Source organism: the organism of the source record quoted next (assembly GCF_019968955.1).
Source record: "MAG: Porospora cf. gigantea A chromosome Unknown PgA_NODE_139_length_34422_cov_336.179, whole genome shotgun sequence".
Taxonomy (NCBI): domain Eukaryota; phylum Apicomplexa; class Conoidasida; order Eugregarinorida; family Porosporidae; genus Porospora; species Porospora cf. gigantea A.
In genome coordinates, this window is record NW_027151400.1 from 1 (window position 1) to 21,482 (window position 21,482).

The 21,482-nt window shown below is 53.8% G+C and overlaps 15 protein-coding genes across 20 annotated transcripts; 7 read left to right on the forward strand and 8 right to left on the reverse strand.

The window, feature by feature from the left end:
- Positions 1 to 962: 962 nt before the first annotated feature.
- Positions 963 to 1,346, forward strand: KVP18_003903 (uncharacterized protein; the record flags this gene model as incomplete). Its single annotated transcript, XM_067956034.1, has 1 exon — positions 963 to 1,346. The coding sequence occupies one exon, from the start codon at positions 963 to 965 to the stop codon at positions 1,344 to 1,346; it is 384 nt and encodes a 127-aa protein (XP_067812871.1).
- A 199-nt stretch (positions 1,347 to 1,545) lies between these two features.
- Positions 1,546 to 3,594, forward strand: KVP18_003898 (uncharacterized protein; the record flags this gene model as incomplete). The annotated part of the gene is made up of 1 exon (XM_067956026.1): positions 1,546 to 3,594. The coding sequence occupies one exon, from the start codon at positions 1,546 to 1,548 to the stop codon at positions 3,592 to 3,594; it is 2,049 nt and encodes a 682-aa protein (XP_067812863.1).
- Positions 3,595 to 4,375: 781 nt separating this feature from the next.
- On the reverse strand, positions 4,376 to 5,884 carry KVP18_003906 (uncharacterized protein; the record flags this gene model as incomplete). 2 transcript variants are annotated; one of them, XM_067956037.1, is made up of 1 exon in its annotated part: positions 4,376 to 5,884. In XM_067956037.1, one exon carries the CDS (start codon positions 5,882 to 5,884, stop codon positions 4,376 to 4,378), a length of 1,509 nt encoding a protein of 502 aa, XP_067812874.1. The 2 variants fall into 2 exon arrangements, with proteins under 2 accessions (XP_067812874.1, XP_067812875.1); XM_067956038.1 differs by having other exon boundaries at positions 4,376 to 5,803.
- A 226-nt stretch (positions 5,885 to 6,110) lies between these two features.
- On the reverse strand, positions 6,111 to 6,506 carry KVP18_003904 (uncharacterized protein; the record flags this gene model as incomplete). The annotated part of the gene is made up of 1 exon (XM_067956035.1): positions 6,111 to 6,506. The coding sequence occupies one exon, from the start codon at positions 6,504 to 6,506 to the stop codon at positions 6,111 to 6,113; it is 396 nt and encodes a 131-aa protein (XP_067812872.1).
- Positions 6,507 to 6,588: 82 nt separating this feature from the next.
- On the forward strand, positions 6,589 to 7,236 carry KVP18_003902 (uncharacterized protein; the record flags this gene model as incomplete). The annotated part of the gene is made up of 1 exon (XM_067956033.1): positions 6,589 to 7,236. One exon carries the CDS (start codon positions 6,589 to 6,591, stop codon positions 7,234 to 7,236), a length of 648 nt encoding a protein of 215 aa, XP_067812870.1.
- KVP18_003897 (uncharacterized protein) lies at positions 7,237 to 7,659 on the reverse strand (the record flags this gene model as incomplete). Its single annotated transcript, XM_067956025.1, has 1 exon — positions 7,237 to 7,659. The coding sequence occupies one exon, from the start codon at positions 7,657 to 7,659 to the stop codon at positions 7,237 to 7,239; it is 423 nt and encodes a 140-aa protein (XP_067812862.1).
- Positions 7,660 to 7,714: 55 nt separating this feature from the next.
- On the reverse strand, positions 7,715 to 7,894 carry KVP18_003892 (uncharacterized protein; the record flags this gene model as incomplete). The annotated part of the gene is made up of 1 exon (XM_067956014.1): positions 7,715 to 7,894. One exon carries the CDS (start codon positions 7,892 to 7,894, stop codon positions 7,715 to 7,717), a length of 180 nt encoding a protein of 59 aa, XP_067812852.1.
- Positions 7,895 to 7,966: 72 nt separating this feature from the next.
- KVP18_003899 (uncharacterized protein) lies at positions 7,967 to 10,718 on the reverse strand (the record flags this gene model as incomplete). Of its 3 annotated transcripts, XM_067956029.1 has the most annotated exons (2): positions 7,967 to 8,485; positions 8,514 to 10,718. In XM_067956029.1, 2 exons carry the CDS (start codon positions 10,716 to 10,718, stop codon positions 7,967 to 7,969), a joined length of 2,724 nt encoding a protein of 907 aa, XP_067812866.1. The 3 variants fall into 3 exon arrangements, with proteins under 3 accessions (XP_067812866.1, XP_067812865.1, XP_067812864.1); XM_067956028.1 differs by lacking the exon at positions 8,514 to 10,718 and having other exon boundaries at positions 7,967 to 8,500; XM_067956027.1 differs by lacking the exon at positions 7,967 to 8,485 and having other exon boundaries at positions 8,505 to 10,718.
- A 26-nt stretch (positions 10,719 to 10,744) lies between these two features.
- On the reverse strand, positions 10,745 to 11,047 carry KVP18_003900 (uncharacterized protein; the record flags this gene model as incomplete). The annotated part of the gene is made up of 1 exon (XM_067956030.1): positions 10,745 to 11,047. The coding sequence occupies one exon, from the start codon at positions 11,045 to 11,047 to the stop codon at positions 10,745 to 10,747; it is 303 nt and encodes a 100-aa protein (XP_067812867.1).
- A 240-nt stretch (positions 11,048 to 11,287) lies between these two features.
- On the forward strand, positions 11,288 to 12,019 carry KVP18_003890 (uncharacterized protein; the record flags this gene model as incomplete). The annotated part of the gene is made up of 1 exon (XM_067956010.1): positions 11,288 to 12,019. The coding sequence occupies one exon, from the start codon at positions 11,288 to 11,290 to the stop codon at positions 12,017 to 12,019; it is 732 nt and encodes a 243-aa protein (XP_067812848.1).
- Positions 12,020 to 12,128: 109 nt separating this feature from the next.
- Positions 12,129 to 14,009, reverse strand: KVP18_003901 (uncharacterized protein; the record flags this gene model as incomplete). Of its 2 annotated transcripts, none has more annotated exons than XM_067956032.1 (1): positions 12,129 to 14,009. In XM_067956032.1, one exon carries the CDS (start codon positions 14,007 to 14,009, stop codon positions 12,129 to 12,131), a length of 1,881 nt encoding a protein of 626 aa, XP_067812869.1. The 2 variants fall into 2 exon arrangements, with proteins under 2 accessions (XP_067812869.1, XP_067812868.1); XM_067956031.1 differs by having other exon boundaries at positions 12,129 to 13,949.
- Positions 14,010 to 14,028: 19 nt separating this feature from the next.
- On the forward strand, positions 14,029 to 15,198 carry KVP18_003895 (uncharacterized protein; the record flags this gene model as incomplete). The annotated part of the gene is made up of 1 exon (XM_067956022.1): positions 14,029 to 15,198. The coding sequence occupies one exon, from the start codon at positions 14,029 to 14,031 to the stop codon at positions 15,196 to 15,198; it is 1,170 nt and encodes a 389-aa protein (XP_067812859.1).
- Positions 15,199 to 16,842: 1,644 nt separating this feature from the next.
- KVP18_003896 (uncharacterized protein) lies at positions 16,843 to 18,798 on the forward strand (the record flags this gene model as incomplete). 2 transcript variants are annotated; one of them, XM_067956024.1, is made up of 3 exons in its annotated part: positions 16,843 to 17,281; positions 17,310 to 18,346; positions 18,388 to 18,798. In XM_067956024.1, 3 exons carry the CDS (start codon positions 16,843 to 16,845, stop codon positions 18,796 to 18,798), a joined length of 1,887 nt encoding a protein of 628 aa, XP_067812861.1. The 2 variants fall into 2 exon arrangements, with proteins under 2 accessions (XP_067812861.1, XP_067812860.1); XM_067956023.1 differs by having other exon boundaries at positions 17,249 to 18,346; positions 18,397 to 18,798.
- A 457-nt stretch (positions 18,799 to 19,255) lies between these two features.
- KVP18_003894 (uncharacterized protein) lies at positions 19,256 to 20,191 on the reverse strand (the record flags this gene model as incomplete). Its single annotated transcript, XM_067956021.1, has 1 exon — positions 19,256 to 20,191. One exon carries the CDS (start codon positions 20,189 to 20,191, stop codon positions 19,256 to 19,258), a length of 936 nt encoding a protein of 311 aa, XP_067812858.1.
- A 246-nt stretch (positions 20,192 to 20,437) lies between these two features.
- On the forward strand, positions 20,438 to 21,361 carry KVP18_005223 (uncharacterized protein; the record flags this gene model as incomplete). The annotated part of the gene is made up of 1 exon (XM_067949618.1): positions 20,438 to 21,361. One exon carries the CDS (start codon positions 20,438 to 20,440, stop codon positions 21,359 to 21,361), a length of 924 nt encoding a protein of 307 aa, XP_067812877.1.
- Between the last annotated feature and the right edge of the window lie 121 nt (positions 21,362 to 21,482).

The window sequence follows — 21,482 nt, forward strand, 5'->3', positions numbered from 1 at the left end:
GTTCTCACTCACCAGACTGGTTACATTTGTTGCTGGCTGCATCTCGTGAGGGAGATTGTGGAGAGTACAAGTGATCGGTTGCATCTATATTGCGTGACGCCTAAGTCAGCTAGAAATAGTCGAAAGGGCTGTTTTGCAGATTCTGCTTAGGTATGTGTTTTTCGTTCTTTTTATTTTTCATTCGATAATTGAATCACCGCGTGTATTTTTCACGCATCATCTCCTAGTTTGACGTCTCCAGCAACGCGAACCCAAATCCTAAGGGATGTCGGCCATGCGGTCGGGAGACAGCGGAGGGGGCATTGCCAGTTACTTTCTCATGATGGCGGATCTTGCAGCAGCGAAGGCCCCAAAGAAACGAGACATCATCGTCGGCTGCGGCTGCGGCACCGAGTGGTAGGAGGTGGCTACAATGACGTTACAGGGCAACGGGGGCGGCGACTCCCGGTTGCGCCTCTCAATTTCGGCTGATTCATTCTGAATATTACGGATGGCTCTGTAGAAACCAGTGTCAGGAGGGGCGCAGCACCCTCCACAACGGAACTGGGTTCCTACGTATGGCCCTGTCTTCGCGGCACGATAAACACCGTTCGCATGGACGTTGGCGTCAGAACTTCTAATCTTTGACATTGTTATGATCAAATATAGTTTATGGTGTGCCTTCGACAGCAATTCGCCAAGTCATTCATCAGTGTGACCGATTACATGTGCTTACCATATATGTGTCGTTCAAAATGCAAGACGGTTGGCTCTGTTTGGGAGTGTAGAGATTTGAGTCCCAATGGTTGGTACAAGGAAGCAATCATCCCTCTGATATCACGTCAGTTAAGAAATTGCGTTAAGGTAGGCAACTAGGCAGTCAAGACCAGTCCAGTCAGCGTAGGGCATCGCTTGGTTCACGTTCATGGCTGATAACACAAGCGAATCTTATGCGAATGATACACCATAAACTATTTCTGATCATGCCGATCAATCCGAATCCCGTTTTCTACACTGTGAAGACAGGAGAACTAGCTGGAACCCAGTTCCGTTATGGAGGGTGCTGCTCCTCTTCTGACACTGCATTTTGCAGAGCCGTCCGTGATATGCAGGTAGAAGCGGCCGAAATTAAGAGGTGCAACAGGGAGTCGCCGCCCCCGTTGCCCCGTAACGCCATTGGGGCCACCTCCTACCACTCGGTGCCGCAACCGACGACGATGTCGTGTTTCTTTGGTGCCTTTGCCGGAAAGGGATTCCCCCTCATGAAAAATAAAATGAAAATGCCCCCTCCGCTTTCTCCCGAACGCATGGCCGAAATCCAGGAAGATTTGACCCGAAAACTCGCCAAAGAGCCGCGTTCCTGGTGACGTCACCGAGCGAAAAGAAGATGCGCGTTCATATAACAAAATTAAGAAGAACGAAAAACGCCCACACAACTCCTGTTGCGAGCTTTTGAGCCGTTTCGGCGTCTTGCTCAGTTGGCCAGTGTTGTGAGGGAGACAACAGGGAGATTTACCGATTTCTGCACGACTCGCTCACCGTGACTGAGCGTAAAATCATCACATAATGCCCCTCTGCGACCACGCAGCTGACGTTGAGTTGGCCTTGGTGAACATGAGCTCTGATATAAAGGAGCCGCTCTCGTTGACCTCGATCCACCATCCGCTTGACGATCCCGACTTTGATGCCGTGGCCTACATCAACAAGGTATTCCCCGACCATGAGAGTCTAATGGAGGTGCGACCGGCAATCACAGCTCTGAAGGCGGACATCGAACAGCTGGACGAGAAAATAGTGCAGACAGTCAGGCGGCAGTCTCGTCGTCACCTCAATGCTCACGAACACCTCGAGTCCGTGCAGCAGTGTCTGAAGAACCTGCAGCAGCAAATGCAGCAGATGAAGACGCAGACCTCGGAAACCGTCGCTGCCGTGAAGGATGCCTGCGAAGATGTCCGAAGATTGCACTGGGCCAAGCATAACCTGACACTCACGCTGGTCACACTAAAGAAGCTGGCGATGTTCATTTCCGCGCAAGATCAGCTTCGCGAGGCAGCGCCGCGAAAGGAGTATGCGCGGTGTCGCAATCTGCTGCTCGCCTGCCAGTCGCTCTCGGCGGATCTCCGGGATGTTCCGCATGTTGATACGGCGGGAATCATGGACACCATGGTAAAAGATTTCTCTCAACAGCTTCTGGAGGACTTTGATACGATATTCGACCCAGACCAGGAGTTGGTGTGCAACCTCCATGATGCGTGCTTGTGCGTCGACGCCCTCAGCGGCAAAATGCGCGGGGAGATCGTTACGCATTTCTCACTGCAAATTCTGGAGTCTTACAAGCGTATATTTCAGCATCCTGCTGAGTTCAGCAGTTTAGAATGCATCGACAGGCGATTTGCATGGATTCGACGCGCCATCAACGAGTACCGGGGAAACTTTGAGGGTCAGGTGTTCCCCGCTTCGTGGAACGTCGAGGCTCACTTCGTGGAGCACTTTTGCCATGTGACCCGACAACACGTAGTAGAAGCACTGGGACGAGCGTCAGTACCACCAAATGTGCTCATTCGCATCATCAAGCAGGTCAGTGACTTCGAAGCAGGCCTTGTGAGGACCTACCAGTCCGAACCGGTACGACAGGAAATACCAGTTAGTGGGGAGGGGTTACCACATCGGAGTATGCTCGACGGGTGTACATGCACAACCGAGGTGGAGTTGGCTCCGGTGTTTTCAGGGATACTGCTTGAATGCTTCGACGCCTCGGTTGGATCAATCATCAAGCAAGAAGAGCATCTTTTAACTGCCGAGTTGAAAGCCGCGGTGGAGCCGGGCGCTGACACCGTGCAAGACCAACCTCCCGGCCAGGACGATCCACTACCGACCTCATGCTACAGCAGCGCAATCACCCTCTTCCATAGTATCAACGTCAGTCTGACTAAACTTGGGGAGGTGCTCAGCCGCACTCGTCTCCTGGACGCGTTCGGAGTATACCGACGCCTACTTTCACGCTACGCCGAGACCCTCAAATCCCGACTGCAGCCTTCGTGGCGCATCGCAACAGCCGTGCTGAACACCTGCGAGTTCGTGGAGCTGACCCTTGACGATTTGGAAAGAGCCAGCCTTAAATACACAGACGGGGTTACGTTTGACGAGGAAAAACACCTCTTCTGGAGGGTAAAGGCGGCCGGTGTTGAACTTTTGCTAGCCGAGGCGGAGGAGGCTTTTTCGGGCCCGAAAAGCACTTTCTTGATGACGGATTGGAATCTAGTTGAGGAATCGGTCGCTGCATCGGCCTACATTGGAAGGCTTTGCCAGGTTGCTGCGGTTTTCTTGAAACAAGTCCAAGAATCTCTTAGTGTGGCCGTCTTCTACTTTACCGCTGACCGGCTTGTTCAAGAACTGCTAGCTTTCTTCAAAGAACAGCTGCAGAACTTGACTGGTCTCAGCGCCGCCGCCCAGGCGCGGGTCGCTGTGGATATCGGCGCCCTGGAACCGGGGTTACTGCTGGCTATCCGCTCAACGCTACCGAAAGGCGCCGGTGTGCCGCTAGGGCTTGAGAAGTTCCTTGCAAGAGAAGTCAAGTCGATTCTGTCGCTGTTGAGTGATGATTCTACATATTGAGCTTGCGAAGCCGCTCTGATATGTCCTCCAGAATGGCAGTTCGACCGTTAGGAGCCTCGGGAGCTTTACACAGGTCAGCGTCGAACTCGAGACCGACCTCTGCTAGCGCCGCGGCAATGACGTCCTCGTCGTCTACCTCCTCTGCGAGGTCGTCCATTGCACCTGACAGCATTTCCTCCGTCAGCCCCAGCTTTACGTTCTCCTTCATAAAAGTCCGCATGATTTGCTGCATCATTGGCACTTCCACTGCTGAGTTCAACTTGGTCATTACATCCGTAACCCCTCTGATGGATTCAGACATCGCCCGTGTAGACCTGATTGCTTGCAGCCGTAGATTCACAGCCTGCAGTTGGCTGCGCATTTCTAGGAACTTCACCTTGTGCTGCCTTACTCGTACGTAGTCCTTGACAAGCATCTGTGCACTAGCCATTTCTCCTCGTTTGACGTGTGCTTTGATGTCTCCAAGCACACGCTTCTCCTCTGACTCCAGACGGCTCCGTTCGCGGTCCAGCTCCCGAATGCTTCTCAGGACTTCCGCTTTATTGGTTCTTAAGTTCTCTTCCAACGACGGCCGCGACAGCAAAGCACCCATACGTGACAGATTTCCTGCTCCAGGCCGGCATCTCTGGGTTGGAAGACGACTTCTCGCAAATGCGGCCTCAGAACACATCAAATGTCTGTGGTTTAGAACATAGGAAACATCTCCAAATGTGACAAGGGGTCATACCGCAGTGTGAACGCATCAAATGTCTGCGGTTTAAAACACAGGAAACAGTTCCCATCAAACTTGGCGTTCTGGCGTTCCTACGGCGTCCTCCTTCTGTTGGGCTTCCAGTCGGCGCGCTTCGCGTTGCTCCTTAATCAGGCGCTTCGTTTCGCGCTTCTGCTTGCGAAGGGCCTTCTCCTCCTTGGACTGCTTCTTCTTGGTTTCTGGGGTTGCGTTGGGAGCCTCGGATGGCTCCGCAGGCGTCGGGGGCATCTTTGGAGACTCCTCCTCAGTGATGGCGTTGATGGCGTCCGTGGCATCCGTGGACTCGGTGCGTCGAGCGGGGATCGGACTGGGGATTGTGGTTTCATGTTGCTCGTCAGTGCTACTTGAGGTTGAACCTTCATTGGACTCAGACTTCACCTGGGCTTCTTCAAGGAGACGTCTTTCTTCTTGGAGCTTCACCCAAGCCTCCATAATGCGCGTGTTGGCCTCAGTGCGGGATACCTCACATTCCGCGATCCGTTTCTCCAACGTGGAAATAGTTGTGTCGTCAACGACGAAAGTCTGCCTTTCCCAGCAATTCACCGTTGCTTGCGTGACTTCGTTTGTTTCGATGATTCGTTGCCATTCGAGTTGCTTTAAATGGAAGGCGATAGACTCGAGGTCGGTGAGAGACCCGCCTTCGGCCGACTCGACGAACAGGCGAAGGCGTTCGCAATAAGTCTGAGCTCGCAGCAGAATTGTGTCGTCCTTGACGAGGTCCACCGGCACCGCAATCTCAATGAACCGCGGTACATACAGAGGCATATCCACCCGCCGGTAAAGAGGGCGGATCTTGGGCACGTTGAACTCCAGAACAGTCTCCACCAGCACTGGCACTGGGGAACTCCTTACAATCTCGGTTATCTCCTCCACCTGGGTGTACTCGGGCACTGGCTTGTCGACGTACTGGGGCACTGTAACATGGCGGACCTGGTACTCCTCGCGAATCTCTGGTACCTCGACAATTTTCTCGACTGGGACTTCCACGTACTCATATTCGGGTACCTCGACCACTCTCTCCTGCCACACGATCCTCGGAACCTCAATAATTCTTTCCTGAAAGTCGATGACAGGGACTTCACGGATCTTTTCTTGAATGATCTTCTCCGGAACTTCTATATATTTATCCACGTACTCGTATTCTGGCACCTCAACGATTTTCTCCTGGTAGACAGGCCTGGCGATCTCAATGATTTTCTCGCGGATCTTCACCGTATCTTCAGTCATCTGCTCATGGACTACCTTCTCAGGCACCACGATGACCTTCTCGACCACCTCCTCGACATATACTTTCTTGGGCACGCGTACTTCGTGCTCAACGTACCGCTCGCTGATGATCCTGTCCTGCTTAATGGCGGTATGAGCGGTGCTGGTCATCTGGCCCATCTGAGAGGCCATCTGTCCCTGGTTAATAGCCTGTGAGTAACCCGTGACGCTCATGGTCCCGTTCCCAGCCATTCCATTAACTGTGCCAGCGTATACCGACTGGCTCACCGAGTGGAGTCGAGACGCATTTGCTCCGTATGTGGACGGAGCCATGCAAGGAGAGCCTGTCGTAAATGAGGGGAGCATTGGGCTTGTTTGCGGGGAAAAATACGGGGCTGGCCCTAGACCCGACGCGCTGCTCAGCCTGGAGGAAGTCACAACGCCGCCGACATGTTCGGGCGTCCCTTTCGGATTCGCAGCGGGCCCAACGGAAGAGGTGTCGCTACTCATTGTGCCAGCAAAATACGTAAAATTGACTAGGTAATTGTCATCGTGGGGTTCAGGAGATTTTCCTCAACGGCTTGCGAGGCTTGCATGTCCCAAACACCTCCTGGAAGCTGCGAGAACTACCCCCTCCTCGGTGTCTTTCTAGGAAGCCCAGGATAGGGTCGATATTGACTTGATCGTTTTCCGGCCCCATCCATTCAATTCTCGTGTCGTAGTTAGCGCGCTGGGTAGACATGGTGAGAGGGCACTCGCGTGTGAGACCTATACCGTCATCAACGCGCACCGACGTCCCTTGGTAGCGCGGTATGCTCTCGCGACTCTCAATCATCGGGATCTCGTCCAAACTGAAAGCAGGACTGGCCGACTCCGTCTCGGCTGGCGCGTCGATAACAATGTCGCTAAACGCCTTTTCGAAGTGCTTCGACTTGCGCTTCTGCTTGCTTGGCATGTGTGCACTCAAGATGTGAGCAACGGTGTAACCTTTTGTCCAACACACACGTGAGATGAGTCACCGAGTCTTATCATAAAATATGTCGAGCGCCGATGATCTCCTGCTCAAAAGTTCACTCCTCAGCTTGAACAGTCTTCGGGACACACCCGTGACTGCTAGCCGCGTGGCCAGATTGGCTCAACGGATTGACGGTTCTCGACTTGACTCTCCTGTGTGCGAAAGCAGCGATGGTGGCTGGACGGAGTATCTGGAGAGAGTGAAGCAAGAGGGCCGCCTGGGAGACCTGGAGTTCGCTGTGATCGCGGCCCTTGGCCATGTAGATGCGGTCTTGGACGAGAACGTGAACCTAAGATGGGAGATTGTCTCGTTGGAGGACGAGTTGAAGGAGCTGGGACGGATTTGTCGCGACTACGAGGGAGGACTAAGCAAAACCGGCCAAATTGTGGAGTCGGCCTTAAGAGCGACCCTGGACGAGTCCATTCTGGTCAACGCGCAGCTTACGTCAGACATGGAACTGACGAAGGAGGAACTCTACGCCGAGAAGGAGAGGGCTGCAGAGTTGGAGTACAGAGTGAAGGCTTACGAGCACGTACTCACTCGCTACGATAAAGAGCTCCGCTTTCTGAAGCCTCAGGTTGTGGAAGACTGGCGCAGTATTCGCGATGCACGCAGCAAGAAGAAAAAGACTTATGTGAACCGGCTAACAAACATATTTGGCCTCAAGTGATCAATAGGAGCCACTGGTGTCCGAGAACTTCGACTGGTACTGAGGCTGGGAGTGAGGCTGAGGCTTGGAGTGAGGCTTCGAGTGGTGCTGGTGAGGGGCAGAGAAGTCGTAGCCTCGTTGGGCTGCGTCGTCGTGGCGCTGGGCCACAGGTGCATACTCCGTGTACATTTGAGTCGCCATCTTCATTGACTTGTCGTAGGCCTTGTCATACTGCTCCATCTTTCCGAAATACATGAGCATGTTGATGACCCCGATCGCGATGGTGACCATGCAAGGAACGAACATAACCAGCTTGCTGAAGAACGCAGCTCCCAAACTGCCGGCGAAGATCATGAGACCTCCTTTGCCCCATAGGACGGTGAGGAAGGGGAACCATTTTATGAACATGTTGTGGAACTTCGAGAGTTTCTGGAGATCCTTCATTTCAACGCAGAGGATTACGAATCCGCAGAGACTGAGTTACGTTCAGTGTCGAGGCTCACCCAGCATGGACCTTGAGGAACAACGTATTAAAGTCAAGAATAGCATCCGTGATTGGGAACAAGCTCATCACTGAGCACACCATAAGGCTTATCCCGCAGCCTGCGGAGACTACTCTCAGAGCTGTAGGGCCCTCGAGCTCCTTTGTGAGGTTCTTGAGTTGGTCGACAACACCCATGCTTAGCAGAATTGAGAAATTGGCACAATTAAGGGGGCCGCCGGCAAAAATCAGCCAGGGTTTGATTCCTCATCACTTCGCTTTAGTCTTGGCTCTGGCGCGGGCCTTCGCCTTCGCTTTCGCCACTGATCGAGGCTTCTTCAACAGCTGCGCCATATCGATATCTTCTCCGGAGTCGTCGCTGCCGACTACTTTGCGGCTCCTACCCTTTACAGGATTCGCTTTCGTTGCAAGCCGTGTCAGAGCACTTTTTACCCCAGCGGGTACTTTGTCAAACTCGTTGGTCTCTCCTTTCAGGCGGAGTGACTGCAGGTTGTCCACTAGAAGGTCACGCGTAAGTCCGAAGTCTGCAAGGGTGTTGTGCCCACGAGAAGCTGATTCAGCGGCAGATCCAGCGTCTGATCCAAGAGCTGCAACGCATTTTCTGTAAATCAAATCCAAGGCGCGACCTTTTCGGAGTTGTGTGGGACTCAAGCGTAAATTGGGCGCGAGGGCCAGGGACAACTCGGAGAGGTACCTCTTGTGTTTGGTGCGTGTGCTGTTCCTTCCCAGCCATGCAGGGAATTGCGCACGAGAGAGGAACCCAGATGTCTGGGTTAGAGGCATTCCGCTACCTCACCGCGGAAGCCACCGAGAGCCCACTGAAAGTCACGACGCTGGGCATGAGGTCCCACCGTTGGCTGGAGTACACTTTGGTGTTCAGCAGATCACCATAGGAGAAGCAGTCAGCAGCCCACGACGAGCGTTTCAGGTTCTGGTCCGCGCTGCGGGTGCTGGGCATCGCTCGTAGGTAGCTGTCTTGCATGATGAGGCCTACCTGGTCGTAATCCGTAAAGAACAGGTCCGTCTTCTGGTTCAGAGAGAGCTTCGACGCAGCAGACTCGGTGAGAAGCGTTTTCACGGCGTCGAAGGGAGTCACCATAAGGCCTGAGTCCTTGCTGGAGCTGCCACGACCCCCCTCCTTCTGCATGAATTGCATAGCGTTCAGGACTTGTCTGATGTCGAAACCAGCGTTGTTCGCTAAAGAATCCAGAGTTGCCTGCGTAACGGAGAGCTGCTCGTTCATGGCGATGCCGCTGAGTCGACACATCATCTGCTGGAACGTAGGCCGGGAAAACCGCAAATCGTAGCACTTGGAGGCCAAAGAACGCACCTTCTGAGACATGCGATCATTGCAAATACAAATAACTGGACACTTGGTGACGTCGATAAGTTTCCCCATTGCTTGTCCGCCTCCACGGTCTCCAGCGGAGAGGCCGTCCACCTCGTCAAAAACGACGCAAACTCCTTGAAACCCCACCTCCTTGTTGGAGGTGCTCCACCGATCCAGGTTCCCTCCACTCTTCGTCATTTGACTGAGGTACTCAATGACTTGCTTGCCCCTAGCGTCGGAGGCGTTGAACTCACGTACTACATACCCCAGCTCCTCAGCCACGACACGAGCAGCGGTTGTTTTTCCCACACCCGGCGGCCCGGATAGCAGCGCAGCAGGCGAGTTCACCCTTTCAGGCTCTGGCCATGCTTGCCCGGGCATGTATTTGGGAGGCGGCGCTGGCTTCTTGTGGCCTTCTAGCACGACAGTCCGCCAGTCACGAAGCCACTCGTACAATTTCTTCACGACGTGATCGTTTCCGACGAGTTCCTGCCGCTTGTTGGGGCGGTATTTTTCGGACCAGAGGGTGCTGCTTTCGTTGCTCACCACTGGCGCCGATTCTTTGGGAGCAGCGTCAGGGGACGATACGGCCTTGACGCCTAGTCTGGTTCGGAATTCCGGCTCGGTCAATATTTGAATGACACCTTTGGGAGCAAGTTCCATAGCCTTTCGGTATTTTGACCCCTCAGTAACTGGTTTGGGATCATCCTCTTGCAACGCGTGACCAATGATCAAAAACTCCGTCAAGCCACTGACTCCCGTCCTAAGCACCATTCCAGCCTGCTTCGCGATATCCTCCAGGACCCCTCTGGGCTCAGTGAAAACGCCAGAGAACACGACAGCCGCCCCTTCCAATCCTTCATCCTGTGATCGGCGCGTTGTCCGTTTTCCGGCCTTCGCCTTGGCTTTGGACTTCGGAAGGTTCTTAGGACTTTCTTTCTTGATGCTTCGACGCACCTTGTTGTCTTTTGTCGAGGGGGATTCCCACCTCGCAGGTTTCCCAGATGAAGGAGGCGATTCACTAGACTTATCGAAGAGGGGCTCTGCCCTACTTGAACCGGACCCAGGTTCCACTGTCCTCAATCTCTTTGGGGTGTTTGCTATCGGCCGGGCTGTGCGCTTCCGTTCTTTTGCAGGAGTCGATCCAGTCTTCATCTGGGACGCTGTCGCATGGGGCGTCTGTTTCCCGACCGTTCCAGTATCAGGGCTTAGATCCGCCTTCTTGGCGAGGAATGTTGTGGGAGTCTTAGTCACTTCTGCGTTCTGCGATGGAGGAGCATCATGAGCGTCTTCCGTCCTCATGGGCTTCGCGGGTTTAGCTGACTTAAAAAAGCCGGCGCAGACCTCTGCATTAGTGCTTGCGGTTTTTGTTTTGGGTTTCGCAGGCGAGGCAGGTTGGGCCCCCCATAAACTCACCAGCGTGGTCGTCTGCGAAACAGCGGCCTTTTTGGGCTTTCTGACATCTCCAGATACCGATTCGGCCTTCTTAGGCTTCTTAACCACGCCAGACCTCGATTTGCCTTGCGATTTTGTCGGCCTGTCTCCCTCGTCCACAGGACTGCTGACCGCCGCAGCGCCGTCGCTTGGCTTAGCGCGCACTTTCTTAGGGTTGGCCTTGGGGTTGGCGTCTTCGGAATCGTCACTGCTACTGATGACTCTCATACGTGGCATTGTCTAATTCAAGATTAAGCACGCACTCAGTCTTTAGGACGCATCGTTCTCGCTTGCTCTCGCACGCGCTTCTCATATTCCTTCCGTTGGTTTTTAAAAAGCTGGTAGGGTTCTGCCTGTGCCGGGGAAAGTGGATTTGGACTGTCGAGCAGGTCCTGAATTCCCAGCAGAATCTGTCTGATGGTGATGGAGGGTTTCCAATCCTCATCCTCGTTCAGAATAGAAAGACAGACAGTGCCGGAAGGGTAGATATTCGGGTGGAAGAGAACAGTCGTGAACTTGCATTTTGGGGGCTTTGAAGGGTAGTCCTCTGAGAACTCTACGTGCATTTCGTACTCTCCCCCTTCCCACAGGGAACCTTTCTTGCCTGGGATCTTGCACACCCATTTGAGCGGGTCTGTTCCCTTGCCATCCGAACACCTAGCGTACTTAGCGCTGAATCCTGGAGGGTGGTCCTTGCGCCATTCCTGCGTTTGGCAAGGATGCGGTACCCACAGCTCTTTCGGAGGCCAACCGTTTTCGGGCTATCGACGACATCTCCCTTTGAAAAAGCGTTTTTTGTGCATCAGATGTCATTTCAGGAGGCGGTGCGAAGCCAACACATCGAAACGGAATGGAGTCGACTAACACCATTCCAACGGCACATGAAACTGGTGTTTCAGGCCAACAACGGCCAGCTACCAGCCCCGCGAGAATGGCGACTTCAGAAAACCGACAATGACGTCTTCAGAGAAACGTTCCAGTTCATACGCTCTCTGGAGGATGACGAGAAAAACATGGACGATGGGAATGTACGCTTAGCCAAGAAGTACTACGAACAACTATTGAAGGAGTACGCAGTTGCAGACCTGACTCGGTACAAGGAAGGTTCCATTGGGTTGAGATGGCGGACTACCCGCGAGGTTCAAGGTGGAAAGGGGCAGTTCGGGTGTGGCAGTCTCCACTGTGAGGAGTGTCAGCATCTGCGCAGCTACGAGGTGCACTTTAAGTACAAGGAAACCGGGTTGTTGAAGGAGGCGCTTGTCAAAATTAGACTATGCCCAAAGTGTGCGTATAAGCTGCACTACAAAACGCTTAAGAGGCGAAAGCTTAAGGCCGCAAAAAAAGAGGCTCGAAGGGCTGAACGACACGGTCGAAAGCGCCAGAAACGGAACACATCTGATGCCGAAGTCAAGAGCGAGGAAACAAGCAGTGATGGTAATGATGTCAAGAGTGAGGAGGAAATAGCAGAAACGGATGGCTCTGACGACGGAAGACGGAAGAGGGAGGCCGACGAGACGACAGATACGGTGAGGGATTAGCGACGCAACTTACGAAGCGCATTGAACGGGAGCTCGACTTGATCTCCTCTGAACAAATGCAACACAGAGCCACCAGAGTGCAGCCAAATGAGTTCGAAGACCTCCTGGTCTAATTTTCCTTCGAGCCCTTGAAGGACCAGTACCCAGCCTTGTTGTACGCAAGCTCGCGGAGGAGCCGACGGAGCTGGTGATCCGGAAGGCTGTAAGGCTTCTTGGTGTGCTTGACGAAGATGGAGATCAACTCCTTTTTACTATACTTCGTGTCGGGCGAGGCACGGAAAAGAGAGATGAGTATCTTTCTGTAGGTGTCTAACGCTGGCTCTCCGAGACGCCGAACGGCCCAGAGGCCACCTGTTATCTCCTCTGCGACCGCGTTCACCACGAGGGATATGTCCTTCTCCTGCATCTCGGTGCCCAGGTCTCGAGAAACCAATGGACAGACCTCTTCCAGAGTTAAGCATCCATTGGCCTTGAGTACCTTCTCCACGGAGTTACGCAGTTTCTCCAGACCTGTCGCCATGTTGAATGCTCCAGTGGCAGTAGCGACTCTGGAGGCGGTGCCTGCTGATGCAGAGTCGGCAGTGCGTGTAGAACATAGCTTCAGCCCGTTTTTGGCCGCTTCAAGAGTGCCCCTCATGCGCTGCACGCCTTCTTGAGAGTTAAACTTGTCCCTTGATGCCGCAGCCACACTGGGCCATCTTTCTTCTAAGGCTTTGTCGTGTGGTTTCTTGAAACGCCAAGCGTTGTCGCTGAACACGGCTATTTGTGAGAGAATGAGATTTACCCCCTCCATTGACAGTTCCGAAAACATCTTGTTCGACTTGAGCTTCTCTCTCACTATGGGTTGCCCGTTGCTGAGCAGAGCCAGCATCAGGTCACGGCATCCAGCCTGGTAAGCCGCGTTGGCCAACGCAAAGTCCGAGGCGTGCTCTCCTCCAGGGAATGCCAGCGAGGAGTGCAAAACGAAGTTGCCAAACATCATGTCGGCCTGCCTGGAAATGGCGTCCACGAGTTTGGAATCCTCCACACTGGTAGTGAGGAGTGCCTTAAGCCCTCCAAAGGACTCCACCTGTCGAATACTGAGGATTGTTCTGATCTGATCGTCCAAAGAAAGCTTCATGAGCGAGAAGAAGGACAGTGGCCCTGACGACACCTGCGCCTGCGCAGTCGTCGACTCACACAGAACGGAAAGGTAAGCCGTAGGGTCCGACGCGAAATCAATGGGTGGGACTTCAGGGCAGCCCGGTTTCCTCACGATCTTGATGTAGGGTCCTCGATCGTCGGACTCCTTGTGGTCAGTGAGCATGTCCATTATCGCGTCAGGCTGGTCGTTGTCGGAGCTCAACTCGGGATACTCCACCTCCTCAATAGGGAAACTGGTGAACATTTCGAGCACTTCATGCGCTTCGGGTGTGTCCATTTCGTAATGAGCGTCGAGTCGCTTCCATGGCTCTCCGTCCTGTTGCTGTTTCAGCACCCACTGATTTAGACGGTCTCGACGCGACACTTCGGCCGTCTCGGCCTCCTCCTTCTGCTGCTCTTGCTTCTTCTTGTCCTTCTCTACCTTCTGGGGCTCTTCGAGCACCGGTCGGAACTGCTGTATGTGGTCGGTCGGAGTGAGATACAGCTTGCCATCCCGCATGACTCCCAGCGCGTAACTCGCTTGCGACTCGAAGGCAGGGCCGAGAAAGCCACCTTGGCCCGTTACGGGGTTAAAACCCCCAGAAACTGCTTCTTGGCTGGCGAGGATATGTGTGGGTGCCTCATCGAAGTCCAGACGCCGCGACGAATCGAAGGCCGCAGTGTCCATGTGCAGATTGTACTTCATCCTCAGCTGTTTCTGGTTCGGTCGATATGCAATCTCTGACAGTTGACCTTGATCTCCGTAGGGTCGGTAAATTGGACGCAGCGGGAATTGCAGCAAGTACATGCTGCCATTCTCTACGCGGTTAAGATAAACGTCAATCTCTTTGACGACTGGGTCATCCATCGCGAGAATAAGTGATTTGATGAAGACCCCCGCTCTCCGACGAGAGGCTATGGCCCAAGCAGGAGGCCTCTCGCTGCTAGACTCTAGATCCCTCGAGAAGGCGCTCGAAGCGGCCGATGTCAAAGAGCTTCACCATCAGACGGTGTGGCATAATGTGATTCGTCGAAGAGAAGAAGACTCGTCCAAGTACCCCAACCTTCCTCGGAAGGCTCATGCAGTCCTCTCCCGCTTTAAAATAACATCCACTGTGTCCTTTCGTGAGGACTCCAAAGACGGCACCACCACCAAGCTTATCGTACGACTCTTTGACGGACTGGACGTGGAAACGGTTATCATGCGGTACTCTGGATGGTCGACCGTTTGCGTGTCCAGCCAGGTGGGCTGTCGCATGGGCTGCTCCTTCTGCGCAACAGGCACTCTGGGCCTAAAAAGCAGCCTAACTGAGGGGGAGATACTGGAACAGCTGTGGCATGCCAACGGCGTTTCTCCCATCCGCAACGTTGTGTTCATGGGCATGGGCGAACCGCTGGACAACTACGACGAGGTGGTACGTGCCGTGAAATCCATGGTCGCTAAGTTCGGACTCTCATGTGGAAGGATAACTGTCTCAACCGTAGGAGTGGTCCCCAAGATGTTGCAATTGGTGGAAGACGCACCAGGCGTATCGTTGGCCCTTTCTCTACACGCACCAACCCAGGAACTTCGTCGGGAGATAGTGCCGTCTGCCGCTGCATATCCCGTATCCACGCTAATCGATACCGCTGAGAAGTTTATTCGCCAGCAGCAATCTCTCTCGAGACGCAACGAGAAGTATCAAAGAGTGCAGATAGAGTATTGCCTAATAGCAGGCGTCAATGACCAAGCTGAGACGGCCACGCAGCTCGCGAACCTCCTGAAGAGCCGTGACTGGGTCATTCTGAACGTCATTCCCTACAACCCGACGCTCACTCCCGTAGCCTGTGAGCGCGGCTACTCTTCTCCGTCACAAGAAGCCATCGAGGCCTTCACTGACGTGCTGAAGGCGAGTAACGTGCGAGTTTTCGTCCGCCAGGAGATGGGTCAGGACATCTCTGGAGCATGCGGCCAGTTGGTTTTGAAGAAGACTACGTCGAGCACCTGGATGTATGGACTAACTGCCGTCGGCGCCTTCGCTATCTATGCTCTGTGGAGAAGTAGACGGCGAAAATAGTGTAATTTGTCATGAGACGTCACGTGGCCACATCCAGCATTGCCGGACGGGCTGACGGTGTCTCCCTGCCGGTGCATCAGCAATGGTTTGGGCAGCGCCGAGGCACTCAAATGCACGATCAGAGTCCGTCGTACTCGTATAGCCCCCAAAATTACGCACATCACCCGTCACCCGCACGAGTTGTGTCAACTAGTCCTGACCCGCGCAGATTCGGATCGGTGCCGGAGCATCATCGAGTGCAATCATTCTCGGATTCTAGGCACTCCCAACGCATGGTGAGTCCTGTTATCCCCCGAGTCCCGAACCTCTTGGTGACGAGCCCCTTGATGTCAAGTCCTATCACATTTTCGGCACCGCCACCCGAACGGACATGGCTACGCACGGATGTGAAGCCTGAGGTTTGGGAACCTCGCCGATTACCGCCCCAGCAGCCATTGATTCCGTTCACCTGGAAACAAGACCGGGGCCAGCGAACGAATTCACCTTCGATCTCCGCGAAGCCGCTGCCAAGCAGAGTTCGCCAGCTCTTTGTATCACGGCAGGTGTCTGTGGAAATCAGACCAGTGCAGATGAAGTCTATTTCAACTCAAGCTCCCTGGCCTAAATCAGAAGGCTTTCTTCAAGAGGGAGTAGCATGGCATCCTGGACAGATTCGGGCTCAATCCCTTGCTGATTCGCCTTCTCCAACGAACTCTCCAGGCCGAAACGTTACAAGCCTCGACACACTTGACATCAGCTCGGAGGTGTTGTCGGAGGTGGATTTGCATCCAGAGCGGCCCCGCGACAGCGACGACTCTATGGACATTTTGGCCAAATGGAAGAAAGAAGTTGAGAGAATGTATCGGAGGAGTTCCAACAGTCCACTGGATTGTTCTTCTAAAGGTCGGCCACGGGTTCATCATCCGATTTCACAGGAGCTTCTACTCGAGGTAGACGAAACCTCAAGTCGCTGCGGGGGTAAGTGGGGTCCTATTGAGCTAACGCCGGCGGGGGTTCCTGAGAGTTTTAAAGCCGAGGCGTGCGATTCAGATGAAGGCTCCATTAGAGGAGACGACAGACATTCTGACGAGTGTGAAAGCTCCGTTCCCTCACAGATTATGAGTGTCAACGGGAAGCCGAAGCTGTCAGAGCCTCAGCTTGCCGCAAGTGCTTTTGACGGGGCATCTTCCACCGGGGACCCATCTACTGACGACGGTCCTTCATCCACGAAGTTACCTCCACAACGTCCACGTTCAGTTCCTCTCCTTGATCTGTCACGGGCCCATTACGTGAAGAGCATCCTTGTGAAGCATATAGAAAAAGAGGCTCAACAATAATTCGTGTAGAGTTTTTTGGTCATTAAATTAATCTGTTTTTACGCTGGGACTTCAGAACAGCCGTCAGCCCCGGAAGGTGATTCCTCGCGTCTTAACAACGACCTTCTCGGAGGCATCTGCCACGGCGTCTGCGACCGCAATATCAAGTTGTGAGCGCACCATGACGGGTTCCTGAACGGGTAGTACGAGTCCACCGGCGCAAGCAGCAATAAGAAGAAAACGTCTCATCTGTATAACACTGCTGTGATTAATTTCTTCGAGCCACCCCACATGAAGGGTTGAATTTATTTTACCATGGAGCGCATTTTTTGTAGTGCACACAGAAATCATGAGTGAGCCTGTGCTCCCATCGAAGTCAGTCTGGTTTCTCCTGGCTGCCATCGCGCACGTGTTCCTCGTGATTCTGGTGTCGAGGAAAGAGATGATGGCGCCGATGGCATACGTCGGGAGACAAGAATGGGACCTAGCCTTACAGTCTCAGATCGAGAACTTCACTAATGGCACCATCAGCGTCTCCGCCAGCGACACCATGTCAGCCCAGCACCTAGCTCAGATGTGCACGAATCTCAGCGTGCTGTGTGGTGATGGGTGGTTTGAGAGTTCCTCGTGCGACCTCCAGATCTTAGGGGAAGGCTTCCAAGAGAACCCAAACTGGCCACATCTGTGCGATCCGGAGGTGATAAACGAGATGATAGAGGGCACTGTGGTGCCACGAGGACAACTACCACCCACGTATGCGGCTAAGGCGAGGCAGTCCGGAGTACCGAGTGGGACAGGGAAGGGTTCGAAACGCAGCTGCCAGCATTAGTATCAGGCATCCCCTTTTTGACCCCTTTTACACCACGGACATCGAAACCGGGCCCATCAATAAGTTGGAAGCCAAGTTAGACCTCCTGCTCGGCGAAACGCCTGTAGAGGTGGAGCGACTGTTGTCGCCTTTGCCAATTGACACGAGGGCTGGGCGCAACCACCACTACGACTTCCTCTTCCGCTGCCGCCCAACCAAATTGTCGGTCACGTTCCACATGCGAGGAGTCGATGAGTCCAATGCGATGCATCAGAGTCGCGTGACGTTAACTGCCGCCTCAAAAGCCGCTTTCTTGGGGATGTGGGAAGTCAGCCTGGACCACAAGGAGGTCAACGTGGGTGGGTACCCCACTACGGCTCTGGTTTTGGCGCTGGCGCTAGCCGCACTGCTCGCCATGGGGCCAATCTGGGATGTTTTGGCCAGTCTCAGCGTGTCGCCAGTCTATCTCGTGCGTTTACAGAGCCGGCGAGGGTCTTTCAAATCTCATGTGTTCGGCCTCTTGGACGTACGTGGTCGCCGTCAGACGAAGCCGATTCCCTTGCTTCTCGAGAACTTGAGTCTGTTGCTTATGATCGCCGGTTTCAGCGTAGGACTTCTGAAGCTGTTTCGGCCGCATCCTGAGACGTTCTTCTCAGAGGGCGTCACTCAGAGCGGCATCGAGTACATCTTCCAAAAGTACGGGACCCAGAAACCTCTGCAGATGCTGGCGCACCTGGTGGGTGAGAGTGTCACGAACGTGCCAGTCCTCCATGTCCTCGCCGCCGTGTTTGCTGTAGCACGCGCTGTGATGCTAGTCGCTCACATGTCCATGGGCGTCCAGGGAATCGTGCTGGCGCTGGTGCTCTCCGCCAGTCCAATGGCATTCTTCTGTTTCGTGTACTTCCTGGCTGTATTGGTGTTTGCTATGTTCGCCCGTGCACAGCTCGGTGCGACTTTTCCTCCATACCACAGCGTGGGTCGAGCGTTCCACACTATGCTGTTCTATTCCTTGGGTCTGGGCGATGAAGTGGATGCCACAGGGAATGTAAGTCACCCAGTAGTAATCCGCTCACATCTTGCTTCCAGTTTTTCCAGATGATAGAGAAGACCGCTGAGAAGGCAGTAGTGATTCATGTGCTCTCCTTTGTCATTCTGGTCATCCTCCTCTTTAACGTGTTCACCGGTATAGCCATGAACTGTTACTCGCTTTGTATGGATATCCTCAACGAGGACAACAGCGTTGCAAGGATCGAAGCGGTCATGTGGTACAGGGCGAAGCTAGCTTTCGGGTTTGAGCACGACACTGCGGAGGAGATCAAGTTTCTTGGCGGGAGGCCTACAGGGTTCTTGTTTAGAGCGATGCCACCCTTGGATGAGCTCATAGAGCTCGAGGACACAGTCGAAAGACCAAGGCTCAAGGAGATGAAGGCAGACCTCCAGACCGCCGTCACCTGTGTGGAGGAGCTGGAAGACTTGGTTAAGCGTGTACGTCAATAGTCAGAAATCTCGTGTAGAAGAAGCGCGTGACGTGAAATGAAACTGTCACTGTCAGCACTGCTGAGCGTGATATCATCTCGTCAAGCGAACTCAGTGAGACACTTCACGGATGGACTGCTGCTCTCGCATGAGGAGGGTGTGCAGAGGACGCGAGAGCTTGCATCCTCTCCTGAGGCGTTTCGAAAGCTGGCCTTAAGGAAATGTGCGGTAGCCTTGTATGAGTTATAGACGTAGCGTTGCAGATCGTAGAAGAGCTCCTAGCATCGTTGGAGGAAGACTTCAGTTTGAGGCAACTTTGTAAGAACATGGGTGTTGAGTGATCAGTTATGAAGTGCTTGGGTCCAGATCTCTGCCACATGTTTGGGAAGTACTATAACGACGTAGCAAGCGACCCCAAGTGCGGAAAGCAGCCCCAATCAGATGTGGGAAGACCACTCTGTTACATGGATTGGTACCCTTAACCTTCCAGGAAGCTACCAGATAGGCCGCGTTGGGAGGATTCTTTGCGCTCCCACCCCCTGGTAGTCCTTTTTTGCCGTGCAAGCACGCGCTCGCTCGCTGCGGTGGCGGCAGACGTGGCCAGCATCGTCGTTTTCCTCTCGTTTTGGTGCCTGATCGCTTTAAGCCTGGTGGGGCGCAAGACCAGCTTATCGTTCATAGTGGCTTCTTGCACCAGCATCTCTGGCTGGTCGTCAGCCGTAATGGCCTGGAACAGCACGCTATCTTCTCGGACTACCTGTGCGTCAAAGTAGTAGCGGCCACCAACAACTATCGACACCGTCTTGTTGTCCCACACGACCACCTGGGCGTTGGACTCCAGGGTGCCGTCAGGCATCACTCGATGGCGGATGGCGCTGGGTTCTAGGCACTTCTTCGCGAAGTCTGCGAATCTGGGGTGTTCTCGTGACTTGACCCTGTCTAGAAGTTGGGCCTCCTGTAGATCCGCATTCTGATGGTTAAAGGGGTGTGGGTAGAATCCCAAATTTGGGCATAGACGGGCGACTGCCATTTTGCTTGAGCGCGGAATGAAAGGTGTTTTGGGTATTAGGAGGGTATTGTCAGGCTTGTCAGGAGTTGCTTCGGAGGTTTTAGCTTCCTGTTCCGGTTCCTCATCCACGTCATCTCCAAAAAGATGCTCGTCGTCGTCATCCCCAAACAGAGCCGCCTCCTCTTCCCCTTTCGCCTCCTGTTTCACATTCGCATCCTCATCCACATGTGCATCCTCATCCAAAGGCGCCTCCTCATCCACATGTGCCTCCTCATCCAAATGCGCCTCCTCTTCATCCTCGCTGTTAGCCCTAACCAACCGTCGGCGCTTGGCAGCAGCCTGTTCACCTTCAGTCCAGAGCTGGGTCTCAGCCATATCAGCCAACTGAGTGTTGGCGCTGTCCATACAGAGAATTCTGAGGTTTTTTCGGTCTGCGTGATGAGTCTCAGAAGACAAAAGAATGAGCCTGGATTGCTGGTGTATCCGCTGTCGCTTCTTACTCTTTTGATTTCTCTCATCCTGCTCGTGTCTCACCTTCAGACTACGCCAGCACCCTCAGTAGCTTACATATCCGCTGGGCCTCTCGATGGAGACCATGTCGTCTCTGCAGTGTACGTGAACCTTGATCACTCGCCAACCCGCCGCAACCTCATGGAATTACGCTGGCGGAAGAAAATAAAGGATCTGGCGAGGTTCCCAGCTGTATCCGCCGACGAGATCATCAAGGTCAGCACTAACAGGTTGAAGGCCACTGCAGGGGAGACTGCACTGCTAACGAGCACTCTCCGCGCTTTCAAGAATTTCATCGAGACAGATCATACCGCTCATGCACTCTTGGTCATGGACGATGACGTCACTGACACCCTCTACTCTACCTGGACATTCTCGCTGGAAGAGGTGGCCGAGCTAGCGTCGAAGATGGCACCGCAATGGGGAGTTGTGAGGTTAGGATACGCCTATCGAGGTGTCCTTCATGACGAGATGGCCTTCCGATTCCCGTTTATTTTCGGCAAGCTACGGCGAGTCTACGGCTCGTTTGCAAATATGTACTCGCGCGCGTTCGTCGTCAAGGCGTTAGAGTTGTATCCTCTTACTTCCGACGGCTTTATAGCAAGCGTTACAGGAATGGTCCGCGTGGATGGGTCGTTCCTACACTACGTGCTTCAGCAGTCAGGCACGCAAGAGCTGCTGTTGTACCCTCAGATGATGCAGGTGGACCCACTGGAGTGGTTGACTCAGACTGGCGTCCGATCATTACCCAGTTCCAGTAGTGAGAGCCTGCGAGATGCAATAGATGGCCTGGAGCTTGATTACAGCAATTCTAGTCACCTAGCATCCTACGCTCGGGCCCTGTTGTCTGCCTCGATGTTCAACAGCATAACTCGGTCAGGAGAGCTGCTTGGTCTTGGATCAACCCGCGACGAGCTGATCGTGCTCGCGCACGGGTACTTAAACAAATGGCATCCTTCCTTAGTGAACGAAATCTTCAACATCTGGAGTGGCGACTACATGAAAGGCGGAAAGTTAGTTTCGTCGTGGAGACTGCCGTCAACGCCGTTCTATGGGGGTCTGTGATGACTAGCTCACTTGGTTCTGGCCTGATAGTGGTCAGGTTCCCCATCCACTCCAGCAGACTGTCAATTATGCGTTCACTGTTAATTTGGCCAGATAGGTATGTTCTGTCACTGTCATCGCC